Here is a 24,161-nt window from a genome sequence, read left to right on the forward strand (position 1 = left end):
CACACACACACACACACACACACACACACACACACACACACCCTCCTTTCCTTCTTTCCTGCACATGCCTCCCAAGGTCTCACTATGTAGTCCACACTGGCCTTGAACTTAAGATCTTCTGACTCCTGAAGGCTAATATTACAAGCACATCCCACCGTGCCTGGCTCACCATGCATTTGCTGAGAGCATGTTGTATACTAAGCCCCTAAGATCCCACGGTCAATGTGATCTCTGGAAGAGTGGTATGGGAAGCAATGTGCTGAACTGACCGTGGGCTTTGGGACCTTCCCAAGAACCCCCACTTCTCCATCACACAGAGAGGGCAAGGAGAAGCCCCAGCTTCCCACTCTTGGATCCCAGGCCTCTCAAAGCCATCCTCCTGCCTCTGCGTCAGCAGAGGTACTGATGGTACTCAGTAAAATGAGGATGTTGGGTATAAAGAACACAAATGTAGTCACTCGTTAATCACAGGAAGGACAGACTCGGAGATGGACAGAAGTGGAGGGCAGAGCCTGGGTCTGGGGTGGTTGTCTCAGGCTAAGGGTCTCAAAAGCAAGGATTCTAGTGGAGACTGGAGGGAACGTATGCCTTGCCACCCGCTGCCCACTCCTTCCTGGGAGTCTCCATTCTCCTGGCTACCACTGCAGTTTGCCCAGCAATAAATATTTGCTACACTAGAGAAAAGAAAACACGGAAGCCTGCTGTGTAAGCCAGATGCTGAGCTGGGCTGGGCTTTGGAGACCCAGGAAGGGAAAGAACTCCCTGCAAGAGGTCCTAGGCCAAGAGAGAAGTCAGGTATACACAGCTGTATTCTGAGGCAGGGAGGCTGTACTGGGAGGAACCTGGAAGATCGGACTGGGAGCTTCCTAACAACAGGGCCTGAGTGGTTCCTCACAGGAGCTGAAGAGGAGGGGCCCTTTCGCTGCTGTGCATCTGTGCACCTTCTCCAGTTCCTGCCCCCGCCTCCTTGCCGTTTCTTACCTGTATGCTGTTTGGTTCCCCAGCAATGGGTGAGGTAGAGAAGAATGGATTATCTGGCTCATTTGTCAGATGAGGGAACCGAGGCCCAGGAAAGCTCCTAGCTAGAGCTCTGCTTGGATAGTAGAGCTTTTGACCCTCAAACAAACAGCATGCTAAGTCCATAAGGTGCCACCACTTATATCCTAAAATTCTGGAGGCTGAGGCAGGAAGATGGTTAGTTTAAGATCAGACTTGACTATATAGTCAAAACTGCCTTCAGAGGCATCTTGGGAGGGCAAGGGGAGGCAGAGCTTGAATGTAGCTCAATAGTGGAAGACTTACCAAGCGTGTTGTCTCCATCCACAAAACGAAAGGGAGAAGCTAGCATGTGGACGTATGTACTAACATGGAACACTGACCCACATAACTAAGTGAAAAGCACCATTTGGACAATCTGTACAGTATGATTCTGATTTTTTAAAAAAAATATAGGAAGCTAGGGAGATGGCTCGCTGGGTAAAGTGCTTGCTATAAAAGCATTAGGACCAGAGCACCTACACAAATGCCAGATGGGCGTAGTGGCCTGCCTAGGAGGCAAAGATGGGATCCCTGGGCCAAGCTGGCTAGCCAAATTAACACCATCTGGGTCCAACTGAGAGATCTTACCTAAAACTAAAAGGCAAAGAAGCTCATGCCTTTTAATTCCAGCACAGAGGAGACAGAGGCAAGCAGATCTTTGCAAATTCGAAGCCAGCCTGGTTATTACAGTGAATTCCAGGCCAGCCAGATAGTCCAAAGAAAGAAAAATATGGTAGAAATCAATTAAGGAGGATACTTAGCATCAACCTCAGACCCTCGTGTGCATGTGTAACACACATGCAAAAAACAACAAAAAAAAACCCCACAGATAGTAAGCCAGGCATTCTAGTGGCATTAATGGAGAATCACAGCACTCAGGAAACTGAGACGTTGGTCTGTGATGGTGCACACCTTTAATCCCAGCACTCAGGAGGCAGAGGCAGGTGGATTTCTGTGAGTTCAAGGCCAGCCTGGTCTATAGTGTGAGTTCCAGGACAGCCAGGGCTATTTTACAGAGAAACCCTGTCTCGGGGAAGGGGGTAAGGGAAGGATGCTGAGATATGAAGATCATGAATCCAGGGCCATTCTGAGCTACAAGTGAATGATGTCATTGTCTTCGTGGTATTTTTCAGACTTATCTAGAGTGAGATTTTATTATTAAATTCATTTATTTATTTTATGTATGTGTGTGTATGCTGTGGTGGGCACACGGAGGTCCGAGAACAATTTAAAGGGGGTCTCTTCTACCGTGTGGATTCTAGGGATCAAATTTAGGTCATCATCCTTGGTGGCCAATGTCTTTATCCACTGAGCCACCCTAATAGGTGGTTTTTATATCGGGTAATTAATTAATTCATTTTGGAGGGGATTCTAAATGAGTTTCAATCGTGACTCAGGTTGTCCTGGACCTTACTATGTAACCCAGACTGGCTTCAAAGTCTCATAGCAATCTTCCTGCTTCGCCTCCCAAGTGCTGGGGCTCTAGGCTCAAACCACCAGACCCGGTGATTGTTTTCATAAAAGTAATGACTGCTGTAAGAGTTAAGAGCAAAGGACAGAGAATGGTAGGTGTGGGGAGTGGTGCCCGTCACTGACCACTTCCTGTCTTCCCGTCCACCAGGCACTCACACGCAGGTGGTGCAGGTGAACGACTCCATGTATGGCTTCATCGGCACAGACGTGGTATTGCACTGTAGCTTTGCCAACCCACTGCCCAGTGTGAAGATTACCCAGGTCACGTGGCAGAAGGCCACCAATGGCTCCAAGCAGAACATGGCCATCTACAACCCAACTATGGGCGTCTCCGTGTTGCCGCCCTATGAGAAGCGAGTGGAGTTCCTGCGACCCTCCTTCATTGATGGCACCATCCGCCTCTCCCGCCTGGAGCTGGAGGACGAGGGCATGTACATCTGTGAATTTGCCACCTTTCCTACAGGCAACCGCGAGAGCCAGCTCAATCTCACTGTGATGGGTAAGATACCCTGGGCCTCTTTCCCTTGCCTGTCTAAAGGGGTTGACCATCCTTAGCATATGTCCCAGTGGCCCCAGACACCCCTGTTGGGTTGGCATGTTCCCATAGCTCCAGGCATAGAACCTCTCACTTGACTAGCCGGATTGTCCACAATTCCCAAGATTGGGGATGAGGCCTTAGCATTGGGCAGGGGCAGTATTCAGGTTGAAGCCTCCACTACGGGACATTGTGTTGGAGATTAGGACACAGGCAGGTGCATAGGACACCATAGTAAGGAAGGAAGCTGCTTGGCTTGATCATGCCAAGACTCTAGGAAATCTAAAAACAGGACTGTTCGTGCAGCAAGAAGGATTTACTGGCAGGAAGCACTTCCCAAGGGAAATTCTGGGAAGGGCTTTGGCAAAGCACAGCTGAGAGGCAGGGGTGACGGGCAACTTCAACTGATGCCATGGTGTTGTGCCCACAGCCAAACCTACCAACTGGATCGAGGGCACCCATGCAGTGCTTCGAGCCAGGAAGGGACAGGATGACAAGGTCCTGGTGGCCACCTGCACCTCAGCCAACGGGAAGCCTCCCAGTGTGGTGTCCTGGGAAACGCGGCTAAAGGGCGAGGCAGAGTACCAGGAAATTCGGAACCCCAATGGCACAGTGACAGTCATCAGCCGTTACCGCTTGGTGCCCAGCCGGGAAGCCCACCGGCAGTCCCTGGCTTGCATCGTCAACTATCACCTGGACCGCTTCAGGGAGAGCCTCACGCTCAACGTGCAGTGTGAGCCAGGGCCGGCCCCTCCCACCCTCTGCTGTCTGCCCTCCTCTTCTGTCCCCTAGTCTCTCCCCTCAATTTTCTCCTCCAAGATGCTGCAGTTTCCCCATCTTCTCTTTTTGTCACTGCCCCCTCCTTCTAACCTTTCCCTTTGCTGCATTTGCTCTGAGGTCTTGGAATGCCGACTTGCCTTTCCTTCCATCTGCTCCTGGGTCCTCACTGTCTCCCTTCCTTAACTGTTCCCTCTATCCCTTCCCTGCCTGCTCCCTGACCTCACCCTCTTCCAACATCCTCCCTTGCCCCACAGATGAACCTGAGGTGACCATTGAGGGCTTTGATGGCAACTGGTACCTGCAGCGGACAGACGTGAAGCTTACATGCAAAGCAGATGCTAACCCTCCAGCCACCGAGTACCACTGGACCACGTGAGTGCTGTGGGCTGACCCATCCCCTGAAAATACCCTTTGCTGGACCTCACACCTCCAGGGAGTAGGGAGGATTAGAGCCTAGGCTCAAATTTTCCTATGGGGGTTGATTTAAGAGATCCCACGTACGCACACAGACTGTGTACACACCTCTGCATATGAGTGCTAGGGTTTGGGACTAATAATAATCATGCCAGCAGGGGTGTTCCTCCTGACCTGCTTCCCTTCACTCACTAATAAAGGATTTTGTCACTTTTCTTTGGTGAATCACCCCACCCCAGTGCCCATTATTTATTTTTTTCCAAGGTGTCCCCTGGGAAGCTGGTGTTCTGGAACACCCCAGTCTTACTTTGTTCCTAGTCTTTCTGTACAACAGCCCCAGGTTTTCTGGGTGGAGGCAGCAGTGGACGCCCGTGTCCCACTCTCCCATTCTTGACTTTACAGTCTGGTTCTCGACCTTCAGAGGGGAATCGATCCCCCTCTAGCTAACTTGAACATCTTGAACCACCATTCTTGCCAGAGACTAGGTGGGACTCAGGGTGTGAGGGGGAACTAAGGAAGTTGACATGGATGGCCAGAAGTCAGCAGCTAAAAGTGAGTCTAAACCATTTCTAGAAAGTAGAGGACCCTGGCAGACCCTCCCTATCAGCCTGCACTTGTAGGCACAAAACTGCTTCTGAAGGTGAGGGTGGGCAGAACCTGCTTGCCCGTCAGCCGTGTACCCAGAGCAGCTGTTGACTTTACTGAAGAACAGCTAACAAGGGAAGGATGAAGGCTTTCTGTACTCGGCAAACTCCTAGAATGTTCCCCACATGAAAACATCTTGAGACATTTCCAGCAATGGCAAGATGGTCAGTAGGAGTTCAGCCGTGCCTAGCCATGCCTGCTTCCGCATCCGAATAGCTTCTCCCAATGCTCTTGGCCTCAGTGGCCCCACCAAAGGAGAACTAGGGTCAGGACCCAGGTGTCCCTGTTGTCAACCCAGGAGAAGCTGCAGGAGCGGTAGAACAAGCACTCTCCTGAAGCCTGCAGATCCAGCTGACCTCTGCTCTGCTTCTTCCTAGCTGTGTGCCCTTGGCCTTGAATCTCAGGTTTCATCTGTTAATGGGGAAATGGTAACCACCTGCCTTGTATAGGTTTCAGTGGCATGATGCTCAAACATGAACTGCCAAGCATGGTGGCCCAAACCCCGTCATCCCAGCACCAGGGAGGCCCAGTCAGGATTGCTGCAAGTTCAGAACTTACCTGGGCTACGTAACAAAACCCTGTCTCCAAACCCATGAATTCCTGAATAATAGAAAACTGAGATGCAAGACACTATTGTTGTTCCTATTTTCCCTCCATTCCAAACAGTCCCTAATACATGCACTCAGCAGAAGAGCTGGTAGATGCCCAGGGACCGAGCTGAAGCGTCTTGGAGCTGAAGCGTCGTTCATAACCCTTCCCTGTGTCTCCCAATACCTACAGGCTGAATGGCTCTCTCCCCAAGGGTGTGGAGGCCCAGAACAGAACCCTCTTCTTCCGAGGACCCATCAGCTACAGCCTGGCAGGAACCTACGTCTGTGAGGCCACCAATTCCATTGGCACCCGCTCAGGGCAGGTGGAGGTCAATATCACAGGTAGGAGTCTTTGCCTCCCCTCCCGCTCCCCATCCTCTGGTTCCTCCATAGCCACATCCGCTCCTTTCATTGCATCCGTTGGGAAGTTTGTGTCTTTGTACCCCCCCCCCCTTGCTTTTTGCTTCTACTGCAGCTCAGGCCATGGTTCGTTCACACTTTCCTCTTTGCCTTATGGGGAGGGGGCGTTATAGGGTGCAGTCAGAGTGACCTTCGGGGGGCCGGAAGTGCTGTTTCCAGCAAAGGCTGAATGTTTGTACGAGGGAGTCCTGCTGGCTTGGTGGAAGAGGTCTGCAGGTGGGCTCACATCCTCCAAGTTCTGCAGCTGGAGTTGAGGAAGCCTGCAGGGTTGCAGGGCGAGGCTCGCCTCCAGACAGACGGGAAAGTAGAGGCTAGAGCGAGCAAGCACCCTGAAGGCATTGGATACCGAATTGCTCTTTTCCCAGATCTTCCTCTGTCATTACTGGAGGGGTGAATCAGTCAGGGGAAATGAGGGCTGTGTTGCTCCACAGAGAGGCTTCACCTGGGATGTGACCTGAGTGAGCCTCATCTGTAAAATGGGGGTAGTGTGACCTGCCTTGAAGGAAGGGCTGCTGTCCAATGACACATAATGCAGGTCACATAACCTAGCACAACCCAGTCTGTCAGTAAGTGGCCAAGGCTCTGTTATTATTGTCGCGACCTCCATCATTATCACTGTCATTAATAGGAGCATCAAAACAAATGCACCAAGGAGTAAATTGCCACCAAATTGCCACCAAACTTGAAAAGGGGGAGGTGTTTTCAGTATCAGACCCGAGCTGCTTGCAGAGTGAGAAAGTGACACAAAGAACCTTCAAAAAACAGGAAGGGGCATGGCACTGCCACCAAAGGAGACAGGATGTAACATGCACAGCGTGATCCTGGGCTTCCAGGAAACGAGGCAGTAACGTAGTCTAGCTAGACACAGGTTTGGGGGAGCCCTGAGGACATCATCTGTGAGTACATTCCAAACACATCTGCACAGAGAGCAGCTGGAGCTATCCAGGGACCACACTGGGCTGTCCTTGGGGCTGTCCTGTCACCTAGGAAAGAAAGGCTGTGGTTACTTCCTATTTTCTTCAGCACCCTGCCCCTGACTCTGAGAATGTTTATAGGAGTAGAGGTGCCGGGGTTGGAGCCTGCTAATAGCCAAGGTCACCTGCCAGGACAGGGACAGACAGCAGAAGCGGACTGCACCACTCTTCCCCCTTCTGGGACAAGTTGGAGACATATAGGGTCCGGAGCTCTGGCCCTGAGGCTGTGCGGTTGGATGAGGAAATGCACAGCTGCCTTCTGTGAGGAGCCAGCATACCAAGTGTGATGAGCAGTGTTACTTGAGGGCCAGGGATGTGTCCATTTAAGGACTCTTCTTGGCTGTGTGACTTTGAATAAGTTCTTTACCTCTCTGAACCTCAGCTTCCCAATTTGTAATGTGGAGGTAGTCCAACTTACATCCCATTGTCCATGTGATCATGGAGCGCTCCCTCCAACAGGACACCAAAGCCACTGCAGCATCCCACTCTGCCACCCAGGAACTCTGGGGAGGGGGAAGCTGATTGGAAATTTGGTGGAAGTAAGGAACCCAGAAGCATCCTCACACTGATGTCACTTCTCAGCATGAGAAAACTGACCAGAAACCCTGCTAGGGCAAGTATGCCCAGCCTCAGAATCACAGCCAGCAGGAGGGTGCATCCTCCCTTCTCCAAAAGCCCAGAAACAGAGGTGATGGTCTTGAGGAAGGGCTGCTCCTTGGGGCTCAGATGTAGGAGCAGAGAGGAGGAGAAGGAAGAAGAGACTAGCCATGGGGAGGAAGCAGCCATGGGTACCCAGTACCTGCTGTGTGTCCTATGATCAGGTCTATCTAGGCGGTGGTGTGTGCTCGCCTGCACATAACATCTAGAGTGTGTTCGAGGATAGGTGGTCTAAAGCAACCCAGAGCTCCAGCTGGAAAAGGGTCATACCATGCCAGTTCTGTTATTAGTCAGGAGCCAAGAGACAAGAAAACATGGCACTCCTGGCTCTCCTGATGGGCTCAGGAGCTGTGTGGGTCAGCCCCACCGGGAGCAGCTTCCAGCCTTTTCGAAGGATTCAGCCAGATGTTTAAACCTTTCCAGTGCTGTTGATTCTTTAAGTGGCAGGTTACCTCACCGCCATTTTCCCCACATCAGCAAGTGGCCTCTGCAGTCTCTGGGGACCACCCTCAAGGAGCATAGCCGGGCCCCGTGTTCCCAGCCCCACTGGTCTGAAGGCAATGCATGAGTGAGAGGGATAAGTGGGAATTTAATATTTCATTCTGACTGTCCTCTTAGGTAATAGCTTTGCCCTGCGCACATCTGGAGAGTGGAACAAAGAGCAGCTGGGGTGGGGTAGGCAGGGGGCACACGTGGAAGGGGGGATGGAAGGAGGACGGCCCATGTTGAAGCAGCATAGCAGGGCTATGTTCAGATTGCTGCATGGTGGCACTAGGACTAGCCAGTCACTGTCACAGTGAATGACCCCTAGTGTGATATAGTCCCAAGCTGGTTATAGGGATAAGAAAGCTGTAGAAGCAACCTAGCGGAATTTGTGGATGCATTTAACAGTGTCTGGCCACTTAAAGAAGCCCATGTCCAAGGCCTTGTACTGAGAAGCAGTTTCAAAGTGCTGGGTAAGGGATCCCACCGCAGTAGTAGCTAGAGGACCTACCTTCTTCCACGAGGGCTAACACTAATGGTGGGGAGGGGTCCAGGATATGGCCTTGACCAAATAGGATATAGCTTTCCTCCCTAAGGATGTTAGGAGGAAAGTGGCAGATTGGCCTATTGCCACTCCCAAGAACGGGGCAGGGAAGCTACTCAAGCTTAGTGTGTCTGTCCCAACTCTTACTCTCGGTGAAGTTTGGGCTCGTCCCGTGGGCATGCCAGTTAGGCCAGTTCTTTGGACCAAGGATGGTGGGCCTTCACAGGGAGTGTCTCTGCAAGTGTGCGTGCCCAGGCATGAGTGTGGGTGTGTTCCTCTGTAAGCATGTGTAAGCCAGTGTGAGCAGGCAAACCACTGTCTGCCTGCTGAGTGTGCAAATGGAAGCCTGGGGCTGTGCTGAGGGCAAATATGCCTGTCTCCAAGCCAGCAAATGGCACGTGTTTAGGAGTTGAGGATGCAGCTGAGTCCATACCTCTGGGAGTTCCTCTTCCAACTTGCAGGAGCCCTGGCAGACAATGGAGGAACTACACAGCTGCTTCAGCTGCAGGAAGACAACAGGGTTTCTCAGGGTAGAACCCCAGGCCTTCCCATTCTCCCTGTGGCTGATCTCATTGCATGCTGGGAAGTGTAGTTCTCACAACTTCCTGGCCTGATCTGTTTTAGGTCATTTCCTGCCAGCTAAAACATTCAACATTGGTTGTGGAAGTAAGCCTAGACATTTTCTTTGAACCTAGAGCTTAGTTCCAGACTATAAACCCTAACTCCAGTTCACCTCAGATCAACCCAAAGCCCCCTCCCCACACACACACGCACTAGGTCACCCATCTTAGTCTGGGAACTACGGACCCGGAACGAGAAGTCCCCCTGCTCTGAGGTCCTGTCCGTCTCAGAGCCTGCAATCCTTCAGAAGCAGGGCCAGGTGGGCCACTTTGTAAGAGGATGTGAGAGGGGCCAGCTGGGCCCCCAGCAACAAGAGCAAATAACCCCAGTGCTCAGTTTTTCCCTCTACCCAGCTGTGGCCCTTATGGTTCTGCTTCTGACATAGAGACAGATTTGCTGGGTGTGACAAATGGAGGGGTGGAGGAAAGGGGCAGGATGTCCCTTTTCCCTGCTGGCACATGAATTAGCCATCCCTTTCTTTCCTCACTCATTTGATGTGTTTATTTGGCCGCATAGCCATTCCTCTGCTCTACACAGACACTAAAGTAGTCAGAATAACGTGGATTCCCTTCGGTCACAAAAGGGCCCACAGGAACAGTAAACCTCCTTAGAGCTTGCGAAAAATAAAGTAGAGGACCTGGACGGAGGAGCTCAGAGGTAGAGAACCAAGTATAACCCATCCCTAAGACACTGCTCTCCTCCTACCCCGACTCCTATGAAATGAGGTCCCCAGTGTGTCCCAGGCCCACGTTCTCTGTGGACTGAATGCTTTCCGCCGCCTGGATGAGCCTCACTTTTAAGGCAGAGCCATGGCATGAGAGAATATGTTCTTTAACCTAACAGAGATTTCATTGTCTTGTGTTCTAGGCATTTGGGATAAATCAGTGAGCAAAACAGACCAGACTCCATCTTTGTGAAGTTTATGGGGTCCTGAGGGTGATGTAGGGAAAAGAAAGGTCACTGTGCAGAAGATGAGGGACTTGTACGTTGCATTTTTAAAGATGGTGGATGGGGAAAGTTTTCATGAGTAGGTGATGTTCAAGCCAAGCCCTGAAGCAGGTGATGGCAAGAAGCTCCAGTCCATGGCAAAGAGCCTTCAGCCTGCAGGAAAGCAGAACAAGATGGTGTCAGAGGTAGAGCAGGGCACAGGTCATGGAGAACATTCTAGACACTGTGACTTTGGGCATTCTTTGAGGGGAAAACAGTCATTAGGGGCTCTGGGTAGGGTAGCGGTGGGATGTGACTCGCACATTGACGGGATCTTGCTGGCTGCTGTATCAGATAGAGTCCTTAGAAGCCAAGGGTGGAAGCAGTTAGGTGTCGATAGCCATACATCGTCCAGGTGAGAGATGGCGGTGTCTTGGATGAGGGTGGTTGGGATGGAATGGCAAGAACTGGCTAGATTCTAGATTTACTTCAAAATATAATTTACAGAGTAGTTTGGGGGCACCGACCATTCTCATCAGACAGATGATACAGCAAACCCTGTCATTCTGTGATTAGTGGGGTCAGGAAATCCAATCTAGCTGAGTTAAATGTAAGAGCACGGTATTTGTCATTGGTTCTTTGCTGGGAAAGCAGGAAAGTAACCACGGTAGAACTTCTGTTATACACAGCGGTCATGGTGCAGTGAGTCAGCCCCAGAGGATGAGCGGCTCCTTCCCTCGGCCCTTCTCTTATCCCAACTGAAAGGGGAATCAGAACCAACTGTGGCTAATCCTAATTTGCATTTATTAGTGATGAATTTTTAATTAATAAATTGGAATCTGAAATGGTTTAAAATAGAGTAAAGGGTGCAGGCAGAGTGGGTGGTATGAGCCAAAGCTTGTTTGTGAATAAGAGCTCACTTGAAGCTGGGTCTGTAATCCCAGCTACTTAGGGAGCTGAAGCCAGAGGATCACAGGTTCGAGGCCAGCCTGGGAAACTTAGTGAGATTCTATCTCAAAATGTGAAGTAAAAGAGAACTAAGAATATAGCCTGGTGGTAGAGTATTTGCCTGGCTTTGTGCTGGGCTCTATGTTAAATCCTTAGTCTCTCACACACACACAACCCACTTAGATAGCAAGCATGATGTGTTAATCATCTTTTCGTTACTGATTCATAATACCTGAGATTATGAATTTAAAAGGAGGAAAAGTTTGTACTCCTTTGATTCCAGCACTCCGGGAGGCAGAGGCAGGCAGATCTCTTTGAGTTCTAAGCCAGGACCACATAGTGAGACGCTTGTTTTGGTGGGGGTGGGGTGTGTGTGTGGTGGCAGTGAATTAATTCTAGCATACAGTTTCAAAAGTTGTAGCCCATGGTTGTTTGACCTAGGCTTTAGGGCCTATGATGAGACAGAGCATGGAAAGACTGTGAGGTGGAGTAACTCATTCATTCTGTGGAAGCCAGCAAGCAAGGGTCCCCATATCCCTTTCAAGGGCACCCCCCCACAATGATCGGAATTCGTCCCAGTAGGCTCTAATGATACCACCACCTCCAGTGTCATGAACTAGCAACCAAGCCTTTAGTATCCAGGCCTTTGCTGAGGACAGTCATGAAGGTGTGTGATAGAGGCCAGGTTCTAAGGCCCAGCAAGCAATGCGTGGTTGCTGCCGGTCATTGGGATAGAGAGTGCCCGTGACTACACAGTGGAAATGAATCTGCTCACTCTGAGTGGGACAGCTAAAGGGGTAGAGACCCAGTGAAGGTGAGAGGCCCGAGAATCTTCTACAAACAGCCAAAGCCAGAGAGGAACACTGGCATAATTGAGGGAAGAGTCAGAGTGGACAGATGCTGGTGGCACTGGGAGCCCAGTGGAGGACAGGTGGATGGAGAGGATGAGAAAGAAGGACAGACAGCCTGGTTGGAGCAGTGGGATTTGAGTTGGTGATTCCAGAAGTTTGTCAACTCTATAACCCTAAACGTTAGTTCCCTGTCCTATGGGCAGGAAGATAGGGTCAAGCTCCAGGAAGCTGGGAACTACTCCATCCTGCATCTCTCTCAAAGTCCAGCAGGGTGTGGGAGAAGGCGAAGGGCTCCCGTGTGTCATCTAAGCCAATGGTTCCCAGAGTGTTTATCCTACTGGTTTTTGCTGAGCTCTGAGTCAATGGCTCAGGGTCTCAAGGGGTACAGTTTGGGAATTGTATCCCAGAAACCTTCAGAGATACAGTTCTGCAGCTGAGTGAGAGCTGTGTACTTGAAGTGGCTTGGCACACCAGGAGGATCACAGTTAAGTCATGAAACGGAGATGAGCTCTGTTGTGAGCAAAGACAGCGGGGGACAGAGGTCCAAAGACAAAGCCTCCACTAGGAGAGCTGGAGAAAGCCCAAAAGGGAAAGCCAAGGACCCAGGGAGTCTCGACGCAGCAAGCTAGGGGCACAGGTCAGAAGTTCTTTATGGACACCTCGCTTACTATCTTGGCTTTGCTGAGACCAAACCATCCTTCCAGACAGGGCAAAGTCCAGCCTCCAAGAAGCCTTTTCTGAGTGCGTGCCACAGCATTCTCTTTCTCCTACACTCGAGCCCTTTATGCCCAGCTCTCTATTGCCTGCTTGCTGCTGAGACTCCAAGCATGTCATTTGGTTCCATAGCAATGCCATGACTAGAGAGAAAGATATTTGGGGTATATTTGCTAGCTGAATAAGGAAGTAGACAGGTAAGGGTGGGCCAGGAGTGGTGGTAGCCTGTGACCTCAACATTCAGGAAGCCGAGACAGGAAGATCTCAAGTTCAAAGACAGCCTGGCCTAGTGAAGCCTTGTTCCAAACCAACCAAGCAAAGGAGGACATGGAGGTGGATGCAGAGGATCCGATCTGAGAACTGAAGGAGGAGGCAGGCCAAGAGTACAGACGTGTAAGGTGCTTCCTTCCTAAGGGCAGTGAGCAGATGGGACCCAGGAAACCAAGAGGAACTTGAGACTGTTCCCAGAGACTGTTGCAGGGATAGGCAGTCGAGACAGATATCAGTAAACATTTACAGACCGTCTCCTCTGTGACCTACACTGAGGACACACTGGTGACAAATGGGGAACCCAGTCCCCCAGGCTTGTGCTTCTCTCCACCAGCTCCAGGCTCAGGAGCATCTGGGTGGCCACAACTCAGCCATGTGATCTCAGGCAAATGTTTCCCCCGCTTTGGGGCCCCCGTGAGCCACGGGAAAGCCTTTCCCCCATTCCAAACCTCCGCCCTACTCCTGCCTGCTAGCCAACAGCACCCCACACACTCACATGGGACCCATGGGAGGAGCAGGATTCCGATGAAGTGAGTGATGCTGAATTAGGGAGTGAGCCAGCTGCAGCGGGCTCCCAGGAACAGACACATGGGCCCAGACAGGCATGCTACCTTGGCCTTGGCCCTCCTGGGCCAGGCTGGAGAGAGGACTGGACAGCAGCTTGCCCTGAGTCTACACCCCAGCTCCTTACCAAGGCCAGTCATGGTCTCCAGTGCCACCCTGTGGTAGTGTTGGGAACCGTCTCCCTGTGTCTTGCCCTGGGACCTCTTGGCCTCTGGCCTGGTGTGGCCTGACTTAGCCTTCTCCCATCCATTCCAGAAAAAGAGACCATAGGGTTGTCAAAGAAAGTCACCCACCTCACTGTCTCTTCCTTCCAAACTCGTTTAGTCTTTTCCCCACCTTTATTATCTTTTTATTTCTGCTCTGCCACATTACTGACCTTTCTTTTCCTTTTCTTTCTTTTTTATTTTTATTCTATAGCCCAAACTGGCCTTGAACTTATAGCAGTCCCCCTGCCTTAGTTTCTCAGTTCCTGAAATTACGGGTATGAGTGATTATGCCTGGATCAGTCTATCCTCATTATCTGCATATCTTTATGCACACATGTGTTGTGCTTGGCACGGCCTGTGAGCCATTAAACATGCTCATACATGTGTATGTTACTGGTCTGTAATACACATGTGGGCCTCCACAGCCCCGTTCTGCCTGTCCTTACTTTGTGCTAGCCATCTGTCCCTTTGGTGTCTCAACCCCATAGCCCAATCTGGCAATCCCAACAGATCTCCACCGTGCTCTGCATGGCAGGACCACTACCAAGAGTCACAACCCTGGTCTGTAGCACACTGGCAGATGACTGGCACTTAAAGGGTATCTATTGAGCCAAAAGTTAGAAATCCATTTTCTGTATGTCCAGAAGGCAAAAGAAACCAGTCCTGGAATACCTACTAGACTCCTGGTGTTGGGACAATGATGTCTACCTGTCAAGCAAAGGGACACTGGTGACATGTGCACAGGGTTTATTTTTAAAAACAACCAAAAAAGTAGCAATACTATATCTCATTGGCTAAGTGGCCTCGGGTAAGTTAACCTCCCTAACTGTCTCCTGCACTGAATAGAAACGAATAGCAGACCACCCTTGGAGGGCGGTGGCGGTGAGGGGCACACAGTTGGGTACCTGCAGATGTACCCCTGCACCATGGAGGGATGGCACTACCTCCAGGGATGGTCAGGATAGAAGGCTGGGTTCTCTGGGTGCTTTAGCTGCCTCTCTCCTCTCGCCTGCCTTATTCTAGCTTCCAGTGCTGCAGCTGACGTGACCTCAAGGAGGTGGGGTGCTAGGAACCTCTGGAACCAGGACTGCGCAAACACGGGGTGTGGACATCCTGTCCTGGGCCTTTCCCTCCCCTGTTTCCCTACACCCCCTACTGACTTCCGAAGAGCAGACACTGACTCTGTCCCCTCCATCTCTTTTCCTCACCCAGAGTTCCCCTACACCCCATCTCCTGAACATGGGCGGCGTTCGGGGCAGGTGCCCACAGCCATCATCGGGGGCGTGGCAGGGAGTGTCCTGCTGGTGCTGATTGTGGTTGGAGGGATCATAGTGGCCCTGCGCCGGCGCCGGCACACCTTCAAGGGCGACTACAGCACCAAGAAGCATGTATATGGCAATGGCTACAGCAAGGCAGGGATCCCCCAGCATCACCCGCCCATGGCACAGAACCTGCAGTACCCTGATGACTCAGATGATGAAAAGAAGGCCGGCCCACTGGGCGGGAGCAGCTATGAGGAGGAAGAAGAGGAGGAGGGCGGTGGAGGGGGCGAACGCAAGGTGGGCGGACCCCACCCCAAATATGACGAGGACGCCAAACGGCCCTACTTCACCGTGGATGAAGCGGAGGCCCGTCAGGACGGCTATGGGGACCGGACTCTGGGCTACCAGTATGACCCTGAACAACTGGACTTGGCTGAGAACATGGTTTCTCAGAACGATGGGTCTTTCATTTCCAAGAAGGAGTGGTATGTGTAGCCCTACCTTCCGGAGCCTCTGTCTGTGCCCACTTCTCCCTGGCTCCTACCCGCACGCCCCCTGCCCACCCCCACAGTCCACTGCCCCAGGAGCTCAACAGAGACTTGACCAGCTGCCCTAAACCAGCCCCAAACTCCTGGGGAGCCAGGGGAGCTCAGGGCAGACCCCACTTGGCTTCGTTTTTTTATTTCCGCCCTCTCCCACCCTTCCCCGCGGTGTTGTGTTCGACTGTGACTTTGGTGTTGCTGTATCTTTCCTTTAAGGACCCCATCCACTGCCCTCTGTGTTGGGAGCCCTGTTCTTGTCTTGTGTACTTGGGCGTCCCTCCAGGGTTTGGGGAGCCAGTCCTCTCCCACCCCCCAACACTGGAATTTGTTTGTGTTCTCTTCATTGGGGAGGGAGAGCAGAGGGGGCTTCAAAATGAAGAGCACCCTCACCTCACCCCGTATGCTGCTCCTTTGCCCAATGTCCCCCCACTCTAAACTGGTGATGCAGCCAGGGCACCTAAAAGGTTATAGGGGAGTTCTCTGTGGTATCCAGGGGAGTCTTGTCTGTGAAATGATGGAGCTGAGGTTCCTACTGGGGTCCTGGGCACTGTGTTTTCCTGGTAAGAGTGGCTTTATGCTTTCTCTGTTCTGCTGGCCTACAAAATGAGGTTGGCCTAGCTGTCACATACTGCTTCCCTTTCCTCCCAGTCTGTTCTCTACAGAGTGGGTGACCCCAGCTGGACTCTACTCCTCCAACACATGCGCACACACCGCTGGGTCTCCCCCAGTGCTCTCACGCCCTGCCCAGGCTAAACACTGCCCCAGGCCCCACCCTCCTCTGCTCAGGGAGGGATCAGTCCATAGAAGCATCCAGAGACAGAGAGGATGAACCAACCAGCTGCTGCCGCTCTAAGATTTCAGTGTAGCTCCAACCTTTCCAACGGTGTGCACGTTTCTCGGATTTCTCTTTATCTGTCAAGTGCTAGCAACACTTGACTCTTCTGGGAAGTCGGGGCTGGGATCTCAGGAAGGAATTTGAGGCAAAGAAGTATTTATATGGCGAGGGCGTCCGCATGGAAGCTCCGCAAACACAATCTGGTGGTAGACTGCAGGGGACTGCTAACGTCTCAGACAGGAAGGCCAGCATAGACGTCACAGGTCTCAAGGAAAGTGCAGGAGCACCCAGGAACCTGCTGCTTGTCCACAGTTTCTACCAGTGCCATTCTGAGGTGAGGTGGACGACGAAGGGCCCTCCCTTGAGTGCATGGAGAAAGGCCCTCCCAGCTCACTGTCCCCAAGCTCAAAGTGCCTCAGTTTCTCCATCTGTGCCCCAAATTCCCCACATTCTAAATGGGCATGCCTATGCCCTGGGGTAGGCAAAGTGGGCTGTGAGAGCCCTAGGTCCTACCTGCTGGGGTCTCAACTCACTCGGCCCAAGGTGACACTCTGAGGGATAGCAGGTGTTGGGGAGAGGGAGGCAGAAAACTCTGTGCCCCAAGGGCACTGACCCACCCTGCCATAGGCTTCCTAAGGGAGCCCCAGCCCTCGCCCCACCCCACCCCTCCCTGGTGCTGCTATTGAATTCCCAGTCGAAGCGCCATCTCTGGCACCCCTCAGCCCACCAGCTGGGGCCATTTCGCCAGGCCTTCACTGCCCTAGTCCCAGCCCAGGCCGCCCAGTAGCCACGTAGCAGAAGTCTGAAGCCATGCCAGCCCTGTGGCGGCTCTCCCCTCTTGGCATTGGGGACACTGGATAGGGTGGAGTTCAGGAAAGAAACTTCTAGGGCCTTTCTAGCCACAGGGCAGAGGAAGATGGAGGAGCTGGGCTGCTTCTTCCAGCAGTATTAGTGACCCTCCCATGTCACAGCACCTCTGTCCTCCTCATGCCAATTCTAGCCCCTCTGTTTGGTCCCCTTACTCCCGAGGCAGGAGGCATTTCTGAAAAGACTCACCCTCCTGCACCTCTCAAACCTTCCACTGTCACCCCTTATTCCTTATTTCGTGATGGACTGAGGAGGCCCTGGGCCCGGACAAAGCACCTAAGCTCCCCTTAAGACACCTGCACGCCTTTCCCCCAAGCAAAGCACAATTTACGGGGTCTCTGCAGCAAGATCCAGGATCCCAGCTGTGATGCTGCTACCAGGCATTTGCTACCTGGGTTAAGAGAGGAAATGAGGCCGGCATCAGTCGCTGGGCCTAAGGAGCAGGGGCTTTCTTGGCGCTGTGTTTGTTGCGGGACAGTGGCGACATCCAGCTGACCGTGGAAGGCCCAGTGCAGCAGAGCAGAGGGCGTTCCGCTTCACCTTCATGGCCCCAACCCAAGCTGAGCATCTGCCTTGCTGCACAGAGAATAAACTTGGTGTGTTAACTGTGCCAAGGCCTCTCCAGTTGTCATCTCTCATTGCCCTCCCTCTGCTGCCCCCGGACTCCTGTTTCCCTGCAGATTTTGATATTCTGAGTCTCATTTACCGGAAGGCCCTGAAAAGAACAGCAGCACACATCAGTGAACACACGCCCAGCACACTGGCGCTCACCTTTCACAGACCAAGCACAGGCGCATGTGCACAAGTACACACATGAGGAACGAGAAGCCCTTAGGAATGCTCAGGCCCGAGACAGTGGACGGGGACCCAGCCCTGGGAAGGTGCCCTCTGTGCCCCAGTCACTGGTGCAATAACTTTTCTGCTGCCCTTGAGGTGGGAGAATCAGGACTCATGTCAGGTGGGTGGGGCTGCCCTGAGCCCAGCAGACACCGCATTCCCTTTACTGGGAGGAGGGGGGTGCTCCCAGGCCTCTGGGGGTCCAGGTAGAGACTTCCCCAAGCCTGACTGCCAACTGAAACACCCTCTCCTAGTGAGGGCAGGTGGCTCAAGCCGGCCTGGGCCAGAGGCACCCAGAGGTGAGGAATCCAGTCTCGCCGACGCTGCTTTTTGACCCTGGCTGTGAGGAACGGGCTTGGGGTGGGGGTGGGGTGAGTTTTGTTTTTATGTTAACCAATGGAAACAAAATCCAGGAGAAGCTGCCACCCTTACCGCCGAGTGTGGCCAGCTTCCTTTGCTTCAATTTCTTTGTCACCGTTTTCCTCTTTGGTCCTGGGGGACAGCCCAGCAGATTCTCCTGGTTCTGACCTGGGGAGGGGGGTGTCCCACCCCCTTTTACTTGTATTAAAAAAAAAAAAGATGGGTTGAAAATGTACTGAGAAAAAAAATGTACTTTTTTATAAATAAAGTGTTTAAAAACAAGTCCATTTGCATCCTGTCACTGAAAGTAGGGTTTGGGCAAAGCTAGAGAAGACAGCCGGACTGCAGAGATGATGCAGGAACACTATAGATAAACAGAACAACTAGTCCTATGACAGGGACTCATTGGGGTGCCCCATCAGCCACCTTGCCGGCATCTCTGGTTGAGCACCGGTAGGCTGCAATGGCACCATTTTGCAGTGAGGAGATGTGAGCTGGGTATAGCAGTAGGGCACAGGGGGATGGTTGGCGTCTGCTGGGCAGGGTGGGGGTCAGGAAAGGGATGACAGAAGGCCACAGCTGAGGACCGCGTGCTCTGGCTCGAGCCACTGTTCCAGAGCTCTTGCCTCAGTCACCACCCCTCTCCCGGACTGGTCTCCTCTTGCCCACTTCCTTCGAGTCCTGTTCCTCCCTGCCGGGTCCCCTGTGGCTCTGAGGAGAAGAAAACACGCAGCGGAGCACCTGCTGTGTTAGACGGATCCCCGGAGATGGGGGTGGGGCGACTCTATACTTCCCTCCTGTATTCTGAGGATGTAGTGCCGCCCTGTCCCCCAACAACTCTCCCTGATCCCAGCCTTAACCCTTCCCTCTCAGGGGGGCTGGTTGGGGGAGCTCTTCTTGTTCCTCCATTCTCTTCTCCTCCCCATGCCAGCAACATCTGTTTCCCATCTCCTGGGCTGGAATGCAGGACAAATCGACCCTGAGGGTGGGAGGACAGGGGGCTTCAGGGACTGCCCCCTCCTATTCACCCCTGGTGGCATCTCTTTTTACCGAGATCTATCCCATAGAGCCTCGGGCTCTAGAGGGGGGCAGGGACCATAGAAGCCAAGACAGCTGCTTAGCAAGTCCTCAGGTCCATGTGGGAACAAGGCCACCTCCTCCACACCTAAGATTAGATCCCCTAAGAAAGGCAGAATCCAGCGTGGAAGAGGAGCCCGCAGCTGTTGGCAGCTGGCTGAGTCCCTCACTGGAAGGCTAAACCAAGGCACCCAGGACAGACAGAGCTGTGTTTAGATGTTGATACTCGAATGAGATGCAAATTGGTTGTCTAAGCGGTTATTTCCTCAGTTTTTCAGGCTGTCTGTTTAAGTTAATTTTTAATTTGTGCGAGCAATAAATGCTTAATTACATTATTAATATATTGGAAGAGAGCAGTGGACAGAACATCCTAATTGGCATTTAACTAGAGCGTTCCGGCAAATTAGCCAAGACTTTCTCCAGCTTCGAGGAAGGAGGGCAAGCCAATTAGTCTCAGGCACAGCCTCTGTGGGCGGAGCTTTGCGCTGGAGAAGCCAGACCCACACTTTCCCTAGGCCTGAGGCTGGATACCCAACTTTGAGGATACTAGCTAGTATCCGCACTCACTTCCTAGTTGAGTTAGGCTTAGGAGAAAATTCCTGCTACTTAGGCCATGGCTCCTCCTTTTGTCCAAACCCAAAACCCTTGGCCAGAGTAGGGAACCCAAAGCTGGGTAGCCTAAAACAGTTCCTGCCCAAGTAGGGCCGTCTGCCTCCTGCATGCCACCATTGCCTACTCCCAGCTGGTACCCTGTTCTCTAGAAACCATTCTCCGAGCAAATCTCTCACTGCAGGTGACTAAGGGAATAAACTTGATGTTCAGGATTCATATATTTGGTCACATGTTCTTTCACCTAGGTCACAGTTTTTTTTAAATGTTTATTTATTATATATACAATATTCTGTCTGCATGTATGCCTGAAGGCCAGACCTTATTACAGATGGTTGTGAGCCACCATGTGGTTGCTGGGAATTGAACTCAGGACCTTTGGAAGAGCAGGCAACATTCTTAACCACTGAGACATCTCTCCAGCCCCCCTAGGTCACAGTTTGGGTCACTGGAGGCCAGACCACTCTGCTAGTCTGTGATTATGGCCGCTCCAAGAATTCAGAACAGCAAGGACGCTAGATTCCGAATGAGACATTGGCCTCCTGACCAAGAGCTCTAGCAGGGCAGAGCTGTAGCAGCGCAGGATGAGTATTGCTAGCTTTGTCTGAAAGGGGGTAACACGGCTTCTGCCTTGACCTTGAAGAATACACAGGGGTCCTGCAGATATTGGGGTCACAAGTACTCTGGGCAAACTTCAGACATTGTTTGTTCCAAAGTGATCATGCCAGTCCAAACCCCTCACTCTGTACGCGGAGATCTGAAGTCTAAAGTGGAAGCTAGGAACCCAGCAGCACCCCTGTAAATGTATTCTGAGCTTGCTCATGCTGAGCAGAGCCACCTCTGAGAGTGGGGAGTGGGAAGAGGGGTGTCAAGAAACTGAGGGGACAGGAAAACAGATCTAGAACAGATTTCTATTGACCGAAAATCAATACAAGCCCCCAGTGAAGCATAAGGTAGGCACACAGGAGCTACGTTGAGTACCAAGTAGAGCTGCCAATCATATTAGACTCATTGAGGAAGACTTCCTTAGAAATACGCCAACAACTGGTTTAAAACAATGGCAGGGACGTGGATGGTGGCACAGTGGGTGGAGGAAGGCTTCTGATGGCTGGAATAAGCGCTGGCTGGACTCTGCTTCTGGAAACACCTCGGTACCTGCCTCCACGTCCAACAGCTTCTGGCTTCCGGGAAGCAGTCTTCAGGCTTGACCTTGATGCTAAGCTCCTTGGTTCTCAAGCCCTATTCTCTCCCCCTGGTTGATGGTGCTTGATGATGACCACCAAGTCCTGGTCTTCTGGGGACTGCTCTGTCACTCCTACCACCAACTCTTAGATGACTGTCAGAGGCATTGTCCCCTCTTTTTCTCCCTCTGACCACCACTCCTCCCCAGGTACAGATACACACGCACACACACACTTCACACCCCATACTCTGCCCCACCTCTGGCCTCATCATATTCAGTTCACCCTGGACTCCAGGCTCAGACTAGCACAGCCTGCCTTGAGAGCCAACACAACAGCACCATCTGTGTACACCACTAGTGCCGCTGAGCACAGAGTACTTGATCCAGAATCACTCAACGTGTTAATTACTTGCCTTGTTGCTATGACAAAAGAGCTGACTAAAGTGACTTAAGGAAGGGAGGGTTTATTCGGATCCTGCTTACTCACTCTTTGACAGTGTGTTTCATCTGGGTGAAGATGTCCCGGCATCAGGAAGGGCCACAGTCAAGAGGTAGAGAGGAGTGAGCGTTTATGTTCCCTTCTCTTCTTTCCTTCAGTCTGCCACCAGAGCCCAGGGATGGTGCTGCCCACATTTAGGATGGATCCTCCCAGCTCAATTAACCTAATCTAAATAATCCCTCACAAACATTTGTTTCCATAGTGATTCTAAATTTTATCAAGTTGACAGTCAAGATTAGCCATCACAGTTAGCTTTGTTTGAGGTTTTTGTTTTTGTTGTTGTTGAGATAGGGTTTCTCTGTGTAGTCCTGGCTATCCTGGAACTCACTTTGTAGACCAGGCTGGCCTCAAACTCACAAAGATCTGCTTCCCTCTGCCTCCCAAGTGCTGGGATTAAAGGTGTGCACCTCCACACTGGGCCACAATTGAGGTTTTAAAACACTAAGCCTTGCCCCAGGCAGGTATAGGCAGAACCTCTGGAGTTTGGGAGCTTGGGCAGTCTAAAAGACAGTCAGATTCAAGCCTCCAACATGAAGTTGGGAGCATCCTCAGGTGTCAGTCATGAAGAAAAAGTGGTTCCTGAGACAGGAGCATGACTAAGCATGAGTTCTGTAATTCCAGAACTCAGAAAGCTGGGGTAGGATTGTGAGTTCAACACAAGCCTTGGATAGAAAGCAATACTCTAAGGAGAGAGAGGAAAAGAGAGAGACCTACTGGCGCATAACAAGTGTGATATCTGGAACAGCAAAGTGGAGGAGTAGTCGGATGATGGCAAGACAGTATGCGTAGGACTTAGGTAACGACTATGTCATTATCATCATCATTAGCCACCCTCATCATTACCCTTCAAAGCACCATGTCCTGATGATGATGCCTGTCACAGAAGCCACCACCTGGAGGTAAGTAGGGGGCCAGGAGATAGCAATAGCTGTGAGCAGGTGTTCTGATGCTACACTGCTCCTAGATGTGAGAGCTCTAGGCATCTTCCAGAAGAGAAGGGAGATTCCATAGACCCTCTGTGAATGAAGACTCTTGGTCCATGGTGCTGAAAGAAATGAATGTGCTTCAAAAAGGAAGCTGAGTTCCCTCTATAGGAAAGGTGGCCGTGTTTATACCCTTTAGGCCCTTTTCCGTGTCTGAGAACTGGCCCCACATATCCTGAGAAGGCCTGATTACCCAGTGAATGAAAACGTCGGGAGGATGGCTGATTCAGAGCCCTGCAAGTCCCCTGCACCTCCTCATGCCTAATGTCTTCTCAATGGAAGGCTCTAGCTTGTCCTAGTTGGGATTTCTGTTGCTGTGGTCAAACACCATGCCCAAAAGCAACTTAGGGAAGACAGGGTTTTATTTCACTTCCACTTCGGCATCGCAGCCCATCATCTAAGGAAGTCAAGGAAGGAGCTCAGGCAGGACCCTGGAAGCAGGAACTGGAGCAGAAGCCACGGGGGAGTACTACTTACCAACTTCTCCCCCAAGTATTACTCTACCTGCTTTCTGGACATCCCAGGGCCACCGGCCATGGGTGAGGTAAGTACCCACAGTGGGCCGGCCCTCCCACATCAGACACTAAGTAAGAAAACGCACCACAGGATTGGCCACAGGTCATCATGGGGGCATTTTCGCAAATGAGGTTTCTTCTTCCCAAATGACTCTAGATTATGTCAAGTTGACATAAAACTAGCCGGCACATAGCTCCTCTGCATTTTGCAACGTCCTTGGGACCCTCAGTCTCGGGAGAAACCCACAGCTGAGACTGTGGGAGGCTGTTTGTACATAAGGGCAGGGGGTCTCTGGGAAATTTCTCTGCCTTCCATATAGCCTTACTGTGAACCTGAAATTACTCAAAAAGAATAAAGTCTGCTTTTGTCAAGCCCTCAGTTATCCCAGTGTTCCTGGGAGAATGAAACACTATTTCCCTCTCATCCTGAGCCAGATGAAATATTGTGGCCTGCAACTGCCTGACCAGGAGATGATTAGGGTGCAGGGGTGGGAAACTGTGTGTCCTTCCTGATGCTGATCTACCTACTCTTGTGCAGTGGGCACAGCCAAAGCAGCTGTCTTCATAATCATGGCATGGAACATAGAAAGGCTCCATCCTGGTAGTTGAGTTTCTGAGTAGATGGAGAGGAAATAAAGGGGAAAAGATTGGGAGGAAGGGAAGGGAAGGGGGGAGGGAAGGAAGAGGGAGAAAAATTGGGAGGATGGATGAAGGAATGGATGGAAGGAAGGAAGGAAGGAAGGAAGGAAGGAAGGAAGGAAGGAAGGAAATATAGATGGGTAGGTGAGGAGTGAGGAAGGGAGGGGGAGGAAAGATTGGGAGGATGGATGAAGGGATGGATGGATGAAGGGATGGATGGATGGATGGATGAAGGGATGGATGGATGGATGGATGAAGGGATGGATGGATGGATGGATGAAGGGATGGATGGATGGATG

The 24,161-nt window shown here is 51.7% G+C and overlaps 1 protein-coding gene across 1 annotated transcript in view; it reads left to right on the plus strand.

The window, feature by feature from the left end:
* Nectin1 (nectin cell adhesion molecule 1) overlaps positions 1 to 18,620 on the plus strand; it is a 62,298-nt gene extending 43,678 nt beyond the window's left edge. Inside the window, exons 2-6 of the mRNA XM_005347156.3 lie at positions 2,660 to 3,010; positions 3,477 to 3,779; positions 4,081 to 4,198; positions 5,666 to 5,817; positions 14,867 to 18,620. Coding sequence (XP_005347213.1) covers positions 2,660 to 3,010; positions 3,477 to 3,779; positions 4,081 to 4,198; positions 5,666 to 5,817; positions 14,867 to 15,411 — 1,469 coding nt within the window. The 3' untranslated portion in view covers positions 15,412 to 18,620. The remainder of the gene's footprint in view (positions 1 to 2,659; positions 3,011 to 3,476; positions 3,780 to 4,080; positions 4,199 to 5,665; positions 5,818 to 14,866) is intronic.
* The last annotated feature ends 5,541 nt before the right edge of the window (positions 18,621 to 24,161 follow it).

Source organism: Microtus ochrogaster, chromosome 5 (assembly GCF_000317375.1).
Source record: "Microtus ochrogaster isolate Prairie Vole_2 chromosome 5, MicOch1.0, whole genome shotgun sequence".
Classification (NCBI taxonomy): domain Eukaryota; kingdom Metazoa; phylum Chordata; class Mammalia; order Rodentia; family Cricetidae; genus Microtus; species Microtus ochrogaster.